The sequence below is a fragment of the Rhinopithecus bieti genome, unplaced genomic scaffold (genome assembly GCF_001698545.2).
Source record: "Rhinopithecus bieti isolate Rb0 unplaced genomic scaffold, ASM169854v2 scaffold_11291, whole genome shotgun sequence".
NCBI lineage: Eukaryota > Metazoa > Chordata > Mammalia > Primates > Cercopithecidae > Rhinopithecus > Rhinopithecus bieti.
In genome coordinates, this window is record NW_016807158.1 from 3,541,518 (window position 1) to 3,557,721 (window position 16,204).

Consider the following 16,204-nt stretch of genomic DNA (forward strand, 5'->3'; position numbering starts at 1 on the left):
TGACCAAATGGGAAATACACTTACAGTACTCTTACTGTATACCAAAGCATGATGGTTGGTTATCGTGAGGGAAAGCAGATGTATGAGTGTTTGAGTTGTGAACTGAACTAGCTCTTTTCTTGGAAAACCATTTTTAATTGATAGACAAACTATGGTTAGTCCAACTTGGGATTGGCAGAGTTAGCCATTCACTTCAAGGAAAATAGCTAACTCTATTTGTTGACACCTATAAAATTTGAACTTTCAAGCCAAATAAAATTTTAAAATAAAATACTTAAAACTTGTTCCTGCTACTGGGATATTGGCATCTTCAAGACTGAAATCCTTTTCTGAGGAGATTATGAGTAATTTTGAAAAGGAAATTAGAAAATATATGTGTGTGTGTGTGTGTGTGTGTGTGTGTGTAAAAATAATGAAATACGTCAACATTTGGTCCTGCAAAACTCAACCAATTTGCAAATCAAACGTGGGTTAAAAGATTAATTCCAAGTACGAGATAGACCAATGGATTTAATGTGTAGGCATACCTTGTTTTATTGTTCTTCACTTGATTGTACTTTGCAGATACTGCCTTTTTAAAAAACATATTGAAGGTTTGTGGCAACCCTGCATCCAGCAAGTCTGTCAACACCATTTTTCTAATGTATGTGCTCACTTTGTATCTCTGTGTCACATTTTGGTAGTTCGCACAATATTTCAGATGTGATCTGGGATCAGTGATCTTTGATGTTACTATTCTAATTGTTTTGGAGTGCCATAAACTGTGCCCATATAAGACAATTAACTTAGTTGACAAATGTGCGTATTCTCTTTCCTCCACTGGACTGGCTGTTCCCTCATATCTCTACCTCTTCTTAAACCTCCCTATTTCCTGAGACACAGCAGTATTGAAATTGGGCTTAATAACCCTACAGAGTGGCTTCTAAGTGTTCAAAGGAAAGGAAGAGTCACAAGTCTCTCAGTTTAAGTCAAAAGCTAGAAATGATTAAGCTTAGTGAGGAAGGCATGTCCAAAGTTGAGATAGGCTGAATGCTAGTTCTCTTGCACCTGAGATAGGCTGAATGCTAGTCCTCTTGCACCAAACATTTAGCCAAGTTGTGAATGTAAAGGAAAAGTTCTTGAAGGAAATTAAAAGTGCTACTGCAGTGAACACACGAATGATGAGAAAGTGAAACCAGCCTTATTGCTGATACGGAGAAAGTTTTAATGGTCTGGATAGAAGATCAAACTAGCTACAACATTTCCTTAAGCCAAAGCTTAAGCCAGATCAAGGCCCTACCTCTCCAGTTCTGTGAAGGTTGAGAGAAATGAGGAAGCTGCAGAAGAAAAGTTGGTTCACGAGCTTGAAGGAAAGAAGCCATCTCCATTAAATAAAAATGTAAGGTAAAGCAGCAAGTGGTGATGTAGAAGCTGCAGCAGGTTATCCAGAAGATCGAACTAAGGTCATTGTTGAAGATGACTACAATAAATAACAGATTTTCAATGTAGGCAAAATAGCCTTCGATTTGAAGAAAGTCCCATCTAGGACATTCATAGCTAGAGAGGAAAAGTCAGTGCTTGGCTTCAGAGCTACAAAGGACAGTCTAACTCGTGTTCTGGGCGAATGCAGCTGGTGACTGTTGAAGTCATTGCCCATTTAGCATTCTAAATATCCTAGCGCCCTTAAGAATTATACTAAATCTTGGCTGGGTGTGGTGACTCATGCCTGTAATACCAGCACTTTTGGGAGGCCAAGGTGGGCAGATCACCTGAGGTCAGGAGTTCCAGACCAGCCTGGCCAACATGGTGAAACCCCATCTCTACTAAAAATACAAAAATTAGCCAGGGGTGGTGGCGGGCACCTGTAATCCCAGCTGCTTGGGAGGCTGAGGCAGGAGAATCTCTTGAACCCAAGAGACTGAGGCTGCAGTGAGCCAAGATCACGCCACCGCATTCCAGCCTGGGCGACAAGATGGGACTCTGTCTCAAGAAAAAAAAAAAAAAATTACTGTGCCTGTGCTCTGTAAATGGAAGAACAAAACCATGGATGACAGCATATCTTTTTACAGCATGGTTTTCCTAATATCTTAAGCCCAGTGTTGAGACCTTACTGCTCATATATAAAGATTTTTTTCAATATATCAATATATTTCTGCTCATTGACAATGCACCACATTATCCAAGAGCACTGATGGAGATGTACAAGGAAATTATTGTTGCTGCTGTTTTTAGAGACAAGGTCTTGCTCTGTTACCAGGATGGAGTGCTGTGGCATGGTCATAGTTTACTGCAGCCTTTAACTTCTGAGCTCAGGTGATTCTCCCTCCTTAGCCTCCCAAGTAGCTAGAACTACAAATGCTTGGCCAGTGTTTTTTAATCTTATTTTTTGTAGAGATGGGGGTCTTGTTATGTTGCCCAGGTTGGTCTTAAACTCATGGCCTCAAGCTGTTCTCCTGCCTTGGCCTCCCAAGGGAATTATAGGTGTGAGCCACTGTGCCCAGCCTAATGTTGTTTTTATGCCCTCTAATACAGCATTTGTTCTGCAGCTTAAGATCAGGAAGTAATTTCAACTTTCATGTATTATTATGTAAGAAGCACATTTTGTGAGGCTATAGCTGCCATTAGATGGTGATTCCTTTAATAGATCTGAGTAAATTGAAAACCTTCTGAAAAGGATTAGTCATTCTAGATGCCATGAAAAACATTTGTGATTCATGGGAAGAGACCAGAATATTAACATTAGCAGGCTTTTGAAAGAATGCCTGGGTTCATTGTAACCCTCATGGATGACTCTGAGGGGTTTGGGACTTCAGTAGAGGAGGGAGCTGCAGATGTGGTGTAAATAACAAGAGAACTAGAATTAGAAGTGGAGCATGAAGATGTGAATGATTTCCTGCAGTCTCATGATAAACCTTTAAGGAAGGAGGAATTGCTTCTCATAGATGAACAAAGAAAATGGTTTCTTGAGATGGAGTCTTTTCCTGGTGATGATGCTGTGAACATTGTTGAAATGACAACAAAGGATTTAGTATCTTACATAAACTTAGTTGATAAAGCAGTGGCAGGGTTTTAGAGGATTGGATCCACTTTTGAAAGAAGTTCTGCTGCTGTGGGTAAAATGTTCAAAGAGCATCACATGCTACAGAAAAATCTTTCTGGAAAGGTAAAGTCAGTCAATGCAGCAGACTTCGTTATTGTATTATTTTAAGTAATTGCCACAGCCACCTCAGCTTTCCCCAACACTCCCCCGATCAGCTGGCAGCCATTGCCATGGAGGCAGGACCCTTCTCCAGCGGAAGATGATGACTTGCTGAAGGCTTAGATGATTATTAACATTTTTTAGGAATAAAGTATTTTTTATTAAAGTATGTACATTTTTTAGACATCATGCTATTGCACAGTCAATATAGACTATGGTAGAGTGTGAACATAATTTTTGTATGCACTGGGAAACCAAAACATTCTTATGAATTGCTTTATTGCTATATTCTCTTTACTGCAGTGGTTTTGAATAGAACCCGTAATATCTCTGAGGTATGCCTGTACAAAAGTAAGAAAACTTTGTAGAAATCGTTTCAGATTCTACACTGTAATAATCAAACTTTAAGAAGTTACCACTTCTCAAATTACAACATAGAATAAGACTATCCATAATTATACTTAAAATGCTATTGAATGCTCCTCCCTTTTCTAACTAAATTATGTGAAAATGGATTTTCTTCATATATTTCAACCAAAGTGTAATGTATTACAGTATATTAAATGCAGAAGTAGATATAGAATCCAGCTGCCTTTTATTGTGCTATTTGCAGAAATGCAAAACAGTGCTACTTGTCTTACTATTTTGGGGAGGGAAGGGAAAATATAATTATTTCATTAAAATAGTGTATTCTTTTTTAATAACTAGCAACTTAATGACTGTGTTATGATAACTAATCAAGAAAAAAGGTGACCTTTTTCTTTTTCTTCCTTAGTGGCTCTCAATCTTTAGCATGCATCAGAATCACTTGGAGGGATTGTTAAAACACAGATTACTGGACCCCTCACCTCCAGAGTTTCTGTCTGACTCAGTAAACACTGGATGGGGCCTGAGATGTCCATTTCTAACAAAATCCCCAGGTGATGCAGATACTGGTATCATTGTTTCAGAACCACTGTTCTACTTACTTCTTTGGTTTATTAGGCAACCTTGTTTTACCTGCCATTTGGGAAGGAAAAGTATTAGAATTTTAAAAAGATATGTATGTAGTTCAGGTATAAAGATACCGAAAGTGTAGTATCTTTAAGTTGCCAGAAATTTGGGAATTAAAAAAATTAAGCAGAAGAGTTTGTCAGGAATTATTCAGTGTCTGAGACTTTCCCCTACATACAAGCTAACAATTTACCATACTACCATTTCATGAATGCTGTGAAAAAACAAGAAATTCCTCATTTAGAGACAAAAAATGACTTTAATAGAGCAGTTATGCCAGAGAATCAGCATTGGTGGTGATTTACCCAGTCCATAAGGGCAGCATGAACAGTGCCAGGTGATAGGTGCATAAGCAGTGGGTTATATTATAGTAGAGGAACCCTGACTTTACAGATCACAATTTTTAAAAAATAAGTCAGTCTGACCTTTGTCCCGGAGGATATATTACCTTTATTATACAGGACAGTAAACCTATTTTCTGCCACAGAGGGAGACATTATCAGTATCTTGTCTCTACAAATACCCTTGAAAAGATAGGAATAGGCAGTCCATGACTCTGCTCACAAATGTTCACAAATGTGAGAGAGGCCCATGGAGAATTGTAGCTTAGCAGAGGAAATGTTGAAAAAGTTTGTATATGTTAATTATTTACCAGTCTTTAATAGGAAACAGCTTAGGAAAAACATGAGAGCAATTAGACTTGAGCTTTAGACAAAGCAGTGTATGATTTCCTGATGAAGAAAAACATCCTCCTCTTGTGTGGCTCTAAATTATTTTCATAAATGTGTATGTATAATTGTGATAGGAAGTAAAGTTTCTTACCCTTTTAGGTCTTACATGAACTGTAAAATAAAACATTCTTATAAAGTGTGTGTGTGTGTGTGTGTGTGTGTGTGTGTGTGTATTATATATATAAAGTGTAAATGTGAAGTTAGTATGAGAAGTAATGGTATATTAGCTACAATAAATTGCATGTGCAATTTGATTCTTTTGATTTGGCATACCTCTTTTGCAATGGGCTGTATAATATCAAATTTTCCCACATCTTTTTCTACCTAAAATTCTGTAACTTTCTTTTGTGCAGCATGCAGTGTTTATTTGGATTTCACTTGGTACAGATGCATTGTTAACCTCCTTTGTTTTTCCCTCATTAGCTCAAGATAATTAAAGTATTACTACTTGGCACAGGGGTAAAGACTCTTTGGGTCGATGTGATAGAAAGCAACCTCATACCTGGCTCTCATAGCTGGGAAATCAAGGTGGATTTGTCTGCAGTCACTACTAGAGTGATATATTTCCTATTTGGCCCAGGTCAGTTCGGTTGAGCTTGTGTCTGCTTTAACTCTCAAAAGTCCCTACTTGGAAGATAAATTATATGTTCTCCTGACTGTGGCTTCATGTAAAGGTTCAAACAGTACTTTCAGGCTTCTCAGGTCGTGATCTTCATTCAGTGCTGCTCCTCTAGGTTTTGGCCCCATCGTTTAATGGCATCCTCCATTATGTGATCATTGAAAATGGCTTTTGTGGGCCAGATTTCACATCATCTTTTCAGTTTTGTGATCTTTCTTGATAGCCTTCATATAAAAGGAAGGAGAATATATATATATAAAATATTAATTTGTAAAATACTTTGCTGGTTGGTATAAGACCTATAAACGTGAAGAATTTTATTCCCAATGACACCACTCTCATGGGCCAGTTGGAAACACATGACACTTCTTCTTTGACCAATTGGGTGATTGGCAGTCAAACCAGATAGAGTGGTGGATGGAAAGGTCCCTCCAGCACAACATTTGACATTTGCTTCAGTATCTTAAGGACTTATAAACACAAACTCAAATATAGACCTTGAAACTGTATGACCCCCTTCAGACATATGGTGTGATTAGAGTGACTTAGAGTTTATTTTATCACTATACAAATAACGCTGTATTAAACATTTTCACAGAAAACTTATAGACACCTAAAAATATGCCTATGGCCTCCGGTCCTCCACCCTTCCTCATCGAGTGGGTGTGTAGATTCAAATTTTAGAAACATTTTGTCTGTCAGTTCAGTTAGCCGAATGGTCTATTTGATGGGAATCTCAGAAAAGAGCTTTCAGTGCTGCACACAATTCTTTCTTTTGTCCTGCCTTTCTAGGGTAGCTTTGTGTGTGCATTCATTCATTTTTTTAAAACCACATAAATGTATTCTTTCATGGTTCTGCAGCTAAATATTCAAAAGCAAAGTGTCAGCAGGATTGACTCCTTTGATATATAAAAATTATATATATTTGCAGTATACAGGGTCATGTTTTACTATATGGGTACATAAATAATTAAGTCAGACTAATTAACATATCCATCATCTTGCATACATGCCATTTTTTGTGGTGAAAACATTTAAGATCTACTCTGTTAGTAGTTTTCAGGTATACAATATGTTGTTATTAACTGTTGTCACCATGATGTGCAGTGGATCTCTACAACTTATTCATCCTAACTAAAACTTTGTACCCTTTGACCCACATCTACCTCCCTCCCTCCCCTTCAGTTCCCCCAGCTAATCCTCCTGGTAATCACAGTTCTATGCTGTTTCTATGAGTCTGACGTTTTTAGATTTTACATGTACTGTATAAGTTAGATTATGTGGTATTTGTCCAGGTTTATCCATACTATCACAAATGACAGGATTTCCTTTTTAAAGCTGAATAATATTTCATTGTGTATATATACACAACATTTTCTTTATCCACTCATCCATTGACAGATAATTTAGATTGATTGCATAAGTTGGCTATTGTGAATAATGCTGCAGTGAACATATCTCATCAGTATACTGATTTCATTTCCTTTGTGTGCATACATTGTTGCTCATTATAATAGTATGATACCTATCTCAGAAGTGAATGGCTCAGGGGATAGTTTTATATGGAGTGAAGATTGGGGAAAGTGGGTCATTTTGAAGCTCTAGATTTTGGATTTTCATGTTTACAGTCATTATTAAATTTTTCTTATATCCCAGAATGTCAGATGTCTCCCATATATGTGTAAATATTTATTTAAATATAAGTTCAGAGCTTCTTAGAACTAAATGGAAAAGATTTTAGATAATTACCTCTGTTGGGGAATGATAATTAAAAACAAAACCTTCTCCCAACCCAGAAATCCTTTTACAAAATAGCAGAGATAGAAAATATTTTCATTATTAAATATGTGTTAAACTAGATTGTGATGTACATCTGCTAAGAGATTGGAAAGACAAAAGACCCTCGCCCTTTTATACATTACAGCCTATTCAACCCATTACATGCATGTTCACATGATAAACAGTAAGTCCTCAAGTAAGAGGACTTCAAAGCACCTTTATCACACATAACTTACCCTACCTTTACTATGGTCATTGGGATGACCATCATGTTAGCTAATTGGCCTTATTCATAGGAGAAAAAGAAACTTCTATCTTTAGGACAGAAGTTAATTTTGCATCGTGGAGCAAGGTGCCCAGGAAGTCAAGTTCCTACCCTGCCACAGAAACTGGGAGGTAGGGATGCTATCTCCCTTAATATTTGCATTTCAAAGAGATGGCTCCCAAGTCCTTGAAAAATACATTCCTGAGTCATAAAGCTTGTAAAAGACCTATTTAGTTTTCAAAAGAATATATTATATACATTTCAAAGAGAGAGAAAAGTATTTCCAATTATAATTTTCTGAAGTAAATGCTCTAAGAAAAGGGAGGGAAATGTTTTCCTTTCAACAGGGAGGATTGAACGTTTTATTTTTAATTTGTGTTTGCCCTTGCACCCCTACTTTGTCTGCTTCTATCTTAAACATAAGGACCTTGATCTTGTTAATCTTACAGTAGCATTATGATAAAGAGAAGGGATTTTAAATGCATTTGTAATTTAGTTTTATTTCATTTTCAACTAAATTATAGTTTAGTTTTATTCGATGTTAACATTTTAAATCAGTGATTCAACATAAAAATTAGGATTTCTTAAAAGGAGAGTAGTGGTATAAGGACTTCAGCATAGGATAACTTGGCTAAATCCCTATGTTGTAGCTGAACAGCCTGTGATGTTGAACACCCTCCATCCTTGAAGCCAGGAAATAAATGATATAAATGTGACCCTAAGCAGAAAGTAGACCAAAGGATTTTTTCTTTGAAAGAAAGAAAATATATACTTGTTTTCTGAGGTCAGAAGTGTTTTTTTGTTTTGTTTTAAACTTTACCAGCAGATAAAACTAAAATTTCCTATGCTACCCCCAACCTAATCAGAGGCAGACACTGTTTGGCTATCATATTGATAGCGATAAATTATATAACCCTGTTAAAGGAATTAGAATCTAGCAAAGAGTTACCTTATATCTTGATTTGTTTTTATTTTTTCTCCCTTCCTCCACCATCTTGACTTGATGCCTTTCCCTTTCCTGGATCCTACCGGTAGGCTGCGGTATGTTTGAGACCCCAAAGTGCCCGTGAGTTCTCTCCCCACTGTTACTATGGTGGTGCTCTTTTGCCCTCAGTGCAGTCTTATTTGCTGGACTCCATATTTGCTCTCAGAGATGCAGTTTTTCGTTAGCCGCTTCCTCCTTAAAGGAGACCAGTGGGCGGAGGGGGAGGACTTCTCTGTGTGCCTGTTACCAGTAGAGAATCCAGTGCATCTGCAGCAACCTCAATTCTTGCCTCCTCAGAAGAAAGAATTCATCCGAGGGGCACAAGGTAGGAGAGACCCAGACAAGTTTTAGAGGAGTGAAAATTTATTCAAAAGCTTTAGGGCAGGAACAAAAGGAAGGAATGTGTACCTGGAAGAGGGCCTGGCTGGTGACTCGAATGGTTAGTGTGCAGTTTGACCTTTTGACTTGGGGTGTTATCCATTGGCATACTTCTAGGGTCTTGTGTCCCGTCTCCCCTGATTCTTCCCTTGGGGTGGGTTGTTCACATGTACAGTAGCCTGCTAGCGCTTGGGAGAGGAGCCTGCAGTGTGTTTACGGGAATTGTGCCCATGCTTACTTGAGGCTTTCTTCCCTTACCAGTCTAGCGTTCCTAGAGGAAGGTCATATACCAGTTAAACTCCACCATTTTGCCTCTTATTGTGCATGCTTGAGCTCACTCACCCATTTCTCCGAATCTTACTGGGAAGCTGCTGTTCGCCAGTTGCAGGTTTCTTTTTGTCTATATGGAGACTACCTTTCCCTTTTACTGGCTGTGACCAATTACTATTTTAGAGAAACATTTGACAACATCCTGTCCATCACCTGATGGTCGCCTGACATTCCTGGACAGGTGGAGCCCTCTCCTGCCCTGCTCATGCCTGACTAGCTACCTGCTGTAACGTCACAACTTTGGGTTTATAACCACTGGCCTACAATAACCATAGCACACACATTCTCAGCCCTCTGGGAGTCACATTCTCCCCTCTAAACTCTCATTCACTCCACAGTGATTATCTTATTGATAGTTCCTGTGTGGGCCACTTAGTCACCTTGACCAGCCAGGTTTTGTGACTGCAAATGGTCACACACTTTGATCTTTCTTGACTGACACATGTTACATATTTCTCTTTTCTTCTGAAGCTGCTCTTGGTAGATGGGAGCACTTTTCATCCCACCCTGGATTTCAGTGAAAAGTAACAGCAACTTGGCTGAGTACTACTGGAAAAAATTTACCCCCCAACCCCATTTTTTTCCTTACAGTATTACTTCCTGCTGAAGCCATGTTCATAGGGCTAACACTTATTCTGGACAGAAATACAGTTATAATTAAGCATTAGTCAGTCTGTGCTTGGACCCACTTCCTTGTAACTGAAAGTCACTTAACAGGATACTGACCATTTGCATCTCCATTGTTCCCTGAATTCCAGTTTAACAGCTGAGGCCACCCAGTTTAAAGACCCTCACAGAAGAACTGAATCAGCCTAAGAATAGTTTCTTCATCTCCCTGTCCTATGACTTTACCCTGCTTTCATCGACCACTCAATCTATACACTTCAGCCGACTCCCAAACCCTTAAAAACTCTAGCCCCAAACTCCTCAGGCAGATGGATTTGCGGTTTCCTCTGTCTGTTCGGTGGCCCTACTACGATTAAACTTCTTTCTCTGCTGCAGCCCAGGGTCTCAGCACATTAACTTGGCATGCACATTAGGCAACGATGTGCAGCGTTACACTCCCAGCCTCCCGGAAGTGACTGTGCTGCCTGAGATTTGTAGAGAACAACTATTTACTCTTTCCTCTATACTATATGGAGAAAATACCAGTGTTCAGAATGTTGAAACCCTAACCACGTGACATTTGTACTTTTCCTGTTAGGAGACTATGTGGAAGTGAGAGTTGAAAACTAATTATGTAAATTACTAAGCTTTGAAACATTTTTGCAAAATTTCTGCCTGTAGATATCTATTCCACAAAAAGTATTTTGTGACTAGTAAAGAAAGTACAAATCCAGTTAATAAGACTCCCATCCCCATTCTTTTTTTTTTTTTTTTTGAGATGGAGTCTTGCTCTGTTGCCCAGTCTGGAGTGAGTGCAGTGGCATGATCTCAGCTCACTGCAAGCTCCCCTTCCTGGGTTCATGCAACTCTTCTGCCTCCGCCTCTGGAGTAGCTGGGACTGTAGGCACCTGCCACCACACCCAGTTAATTTTTGTATTTTTAGTAGAGACAGGGTTTTACCATATTGGCCAGGCTGGTCTCGAACTCCTGTCCTCGTCATCTGCACGCCTCAGCCTCCCAAAGTGCTGGGATTACAGGCATGAGCCACCACGCCCGCTCCCCCACTCTTTAATGTTAAACAGATTTCAGGATTTTTTGAACCACAAGCCATTGACTGGATGTACAATGCAAAGTAAGCTAAGGGTTCCATGTTCCCATTTATTTGAAGAGATAAAAAGTGAATTAGAATGTAGAGATAATGTCTGATAGCAGGAAAATTTGTTTTTTTCTTAAGGTTTAAACATTCTCATTTGTACATACATAAACTCAAATGAATCACCAGGGTGGCAAGACCAGTTCAACTGGAAACAAACTTATTCTTTACTATTTCTGATTTTCTTCCTTTCATGGGTCTCGAAACTCACGAGCTTACGTCATTTGAACCTTTCTCTGGGCTTTTGAGTTGTTTCACTAACAAAATAGACCATAGGTGGCTATTCATCAAAGTTGGCTGTATCTGTGGAATCGCCACCCCTGTGTATGAATCCTGGGATCTAGAGTGTCCCATCATCACAGCATGGTAGCCGCTGACTCACTCACAGTACTCTAGAAACCCAGACTGGTTTCTTAAAGACAGCCCCACTGGAAACTGCCTAGGTTGTATTACTTGTGTGGACCCCCAGGATTAGAGAAATGTGTGAGCCAGAATGCCTGCCATTGTGCTTTTCATAGAGCCAAGCACACTGTTGTTGATTAATAAATAATGGGTTGTTTATCTTGGACTTGTTTTTATTGGCAGATGCCCTGAAAGATTCAAAGGCTGTCTGTAAATGAAGAATGCTTTTATTGTTTATTTAATGCCTGCTTTTCTATTCAGTGTGAGGGTATTTTGGGAAAATTTCTTAAATATCAAACAGCAAGTAAAATTTAGGGAGTTTTATCCTCAGATATTCAAATAGGCTGTTTAACTATAACCTCTTTTCAGATGTTTCTGATGAGTTGGGTATGTGTGCTTGTGTGTGTGTGTCTGGAGAAGAGGTAAAGGGAGAGATGAGGCCCAGAAGTTGACTGTCAATTATATCAGTCATAAATAGCTTAAATAAATTCAAGTACGTTTCTGGTTGGTTAATTTTGTGTATAGCACAAGCCAGCTTCTGAAAATTACAAACATGTGCAAAGTGAGAGGCAGCAGGAATCACATGCAGAATGGGTAAGGAGAGGCTGACAAAGGAAATAAGTTTGATGGTTAATAAAGAATCACCAGGGTGGCAAGACCAGAGCAAATTGCATTTTGGCAGGGGAAACAGTGTTTGAAGATGTGTGGCATGAGCAGCAGTGGGTGTTCCTGGATCTGTAAGTTGTTCAGTAATGCTGAACATAAAACTGTAGGAATGGCCCAGGGAAAATGGGAATATGGAGCCTAAAATGGAATGAAAATGTAGTGAAAATCCTGGGCCCTGTCTCTCAAACAGTCACAAATTCCTCCAGGATATTGTAGTATTGGCCAAAAAGTGTGTGAAACCAAATGATAGACTTGTCATATCTTCCATGTCTTGTGTCCTTGGCTCGGATGTTCTCAATACCCAGCAATCAAGGGAGGGGAGCCTGACAAATAATTGATCTAATTTGGTATAAAGATAGCAGCTGTTGTAAAGTGGAAAGGGTATTTAAGAAGGGCTTGATTTTGTAAACTGTCATTTCCTTAGTAGTATTTTCATGTTAGGATAGCATAGCCCTAGGAACTCAAATCTTGAGGAGGCCCTGCATATATAGAGAGTGAAGGAGAGTTTTGAGAATGGCTTCTGGCCTTATGACTTGCATGACACTGAAGATGAAAAAACGCTTTTTATTTTATTTTTGTCCAGCACAACATTGAATCCTCAGGGCTAGCAGATCATCTTGGTTCTGTATTACGTTTTTAATAATGGTGATTGAACACATATTGCATGAGACATAGCTGTTTGAATATCTGATACTTTAGAATAGTTCTTCATGTGGCTTCTTGGTGCCACTGCTGCCTATTTCACAAGAGCCACGGGTTAAAATTAAGATAATTGGTCAAGCAGTTAAAACATCTTCCAGTGGGGAGCAGAGTCTTAAATAAAACTAATTTATACAGGTTTTATTTAACTTAGAAAAGACTGAATTTTTTAATGCTTTAGAGAATACACACAAACAACAATAGAAGCATGTTTTGTTCATTTGAGTTTATTGACTTTATGAAATAATAGGTAGAGCAGACTTATTTCCCAGAACTTTTCTGTGTGTTTGGAAACCGATGAAGCTCATTTTATTTGTTTGTTTTAAAATAAATTTTATTTTGTATGTTAAATGCATACAACCTGATGTTACAAAATATATGTATCAAAATGGTTACTATATTGAGACATGAACATGCACATCATTTCATGTAGTTACCTGTTTGTCTCCTGTGGCTAGAACAGCTGTCATCTACTCATTTAGCAAAATCCTGAGACCATACAGTATTATTACTCTACAACTACAGTTCTCATGTTGTATGTTAGATCTTTACACTTATTAATCCTACATATTTGCTGCCTTGTATCTTATTTTAGTATAAAACAAAATTCAGCTCTAAGAGGTAGACACGCAGAGAGAAGACTGGGTGTGTGTGTGTTGGGAGTTGAATAAGTATATTCAGCTCCCAACATAAAGTGATTATAAAGTGATTATGATGAAGTTAGAAACCTTTTATTTATGGTTTTTTTTAGGTGCTGGTGAATCTGGTAAAAGTACAATTGTGAAGCAGATGAAGTAAGTAGATTTAAACATTAAATTTGCTGTTTATGTTTAAGTAAGTGTACCCTTCTACCAAAGGAAGTAAATGTTTTGGTTTTTTTCCCCCTTTTGTCTCATTAGAATTATCCATGAAGCTGGTTATTCAGAAGAGGAGTGTAAACAGTACAAAGCAGTCGTCTACAGTAACACCATCCAGTCGATTATTGCTATCATTAGGGCCATGGGGAGGTTGAAGATAGACTTTGGTGACTCAGCCCGGGCGGTAAGTTATTAAATTTGTTGGAGCCGACCTGATGAGTAAAAAGAATAACTTGTGTGCTAATACCATACTATGTTATTACAAAGGCTTGTCAACTATCAGGACCATTTTATAAAAGGAATCAAAAGATTAGAAGTGAGTGAAATGAGTCGGGAGCATTAGAAGTGAGTGAAATAAGAACATATAGGATTGTGTAATCTCTCCTTTGTGCTTTCCTTTTCCATTAGATGATTTGGACAACTGAATAATCATCACGGTGCTTTCTGTATAGCATGCTGTATTGGGTACCCCTGTATTACCATAATAACCTTTAGTACTGAGTAAACTGCTTACCCTGGCCCTCTTCAAAATCTGTTTCTGTAATTTGGAATAATGAAGTGATACAGTTATTTGTATTCATGCCTAGACTGAAAAGCAGTCTAATCTCAAATAGTGAAAACAGTATAAAAGTTTGCTTATCTTTGGAATAGGAAAATATCGGCTATTAAAAACCATGTATCAAAATTTGAGAGCTAAAAGAGATTTTTGGAGACGAGCTAGTTCCAATTCTTTATTTTGCCAAGAAAGAAACTAGCACCCAGGAAATTACATGGTACAGAGATTGCCATACAGCTTGTGGTAACCAAGGCACTATGCCTATGCCTCCTCATTTGCCCCAGTAACTTGTTTCAGTTGGATTGGAAGCAGCCCAGATCCAATCCATAAAGCACCTTTTTTTTTTCTTTTCTTCTCTCATCTTCTGTATATTATTGTATTATTTTTACTAGTATTTATTTTTATGATTTCTTTATATTTCTGTGTGTTCAGTATACATGCTGTCTCCCTACTAATACTATGACGATTTTGTGTGTAGAGACTATACATTTTTCTTTCTGTCTTAGTATTGGCCAGATTTTATTTTTTAAACATGTAGGCTCAACTCATGCTTAATAGGGAAGAAAAATGAAAGCAACATTAGGGAATACACACTGGAAAACTCTGTAAAATCTAGTTTTCAAATGTTACTTTAAAATTCTCTTACAAGTTACTGAGCCATATTAATTTACTGTTTTAAAACTTTTTTAAAAGGTTAGTATCATAAATTAAAATTTTCAAGTAGATTTCAATATCATTTTAAATAATTTATACATTTATCATTTATTCAGCAAACTTTTTGACTCAAAAGCATTTGTTGAATGAGTAAACGATAAATTCATAAATTAGAGTGATTCCAAGCAATAAATATTCTGGAGAAGATCAAATCTTATTTCAGAAAAGACATTTTAAAAGAACATTATTATTGAAAATAATGTTGAAATCTACTTGGAAATGCTAATTAAACTAAGCCGTTTTAATCTTTGTTTAAAAGACTCTACAGTAGAGAACCATGCTTAGATTAAGAAAAAAGAATTAATACCTTACACCAATTCCAATTATAAACTTTTAATTTAAACCTTTTACCAAATTCACATATGCGACATTCTGCATTTGGATCTTTTATGTGCTTCTGAAAGAAAAAAGCATTGTAGCCTCCATTTTAGGAGATCATGAAGGGTCAATACAAACAGCTTTTCATGAGTTCTTTTATTTTAAGTTTTTCTCTCAAGGAATGTTGTCGTTTTCTCTTTCTTTTTTTAAACATAACTTGGGCTTGATTTCAAGACTGGAAATAACTACTCTCAAGCTCTATTTTTTTTTTAACCAGTTTTCTGATGCTTTGGAATCTTATGTGGGCCTGCTTTGCTCATCTTTGTTTCACTGTTGCTGGTTTGACCCACTCTTTTTAGACTCTCTGTAGCGATACTTCAGTAACTGTCTTCTTCCTGCCTTCAGACTGTTAATTCTGTTTGCTTTCTCCATCATCATTAACTCATTCACACAAATGCCTCATGTCCTCCCATTGCTTCTCATTGGTCTACTCCATGTTTTGTGTTACCTGTCTTTACATAAGCTTTCAAAACTACTAGGCTTTTGCAGTTGTGCTGAGGAATACAAAGATGAATTAAACATGGCCTGGACACGAGGAAGGGGAATTGAAGCTGAGTGTTAAAACATGAATAAGAGTTTTCTAGACAAAAATGGAAAAAACATACTAGGAATAAGAAACAGTACATTGTTATTGTTATATTTATTATTATTATTATTATTATTATTTTTATTTTTTTTTTTGAGACAGAGTCTCGCTCTGTAGCCCAGGCTGGAGTACAGTGGTACAGTCTCAGCTCACTGCAACCTCCACTTCCCGAGTTCAAGCAGTTCTCATGCCTCAGCCTCCCAAGTAGCTGGGACCATGGATGTGTGCCACCACACCTGGCTAATTTTTGTATTTTCATAAAGATAGGGTTTCACTGTGTGGGCCAGGCTGGTCTTGAGCTCTTGGCCTCAAGTAGTCCACCCATCTCA

General features: G+C 37.8%; 1 protein-coding gene across 1 annotated transcript in view; it reads left to right on the plus strand.

Annotated features, from left to right (window-relative positions):
- Positions 1-16,204, plus strand: part of GNAI1 (G protein subunit alpha i1) — an 85,361-nt gene that overhangs the window by 44,703 nt on the left and 24,454 nt on the right. The window contains 2 exon segments of the mRNA XM_017880421.1: positions 13,536-13,578; positions 13,684-13,825. Coding sequence (XP_017735910.1) covers positions 13,536-13,578; positions 13,684-13,825 — 185 coding nt within the window.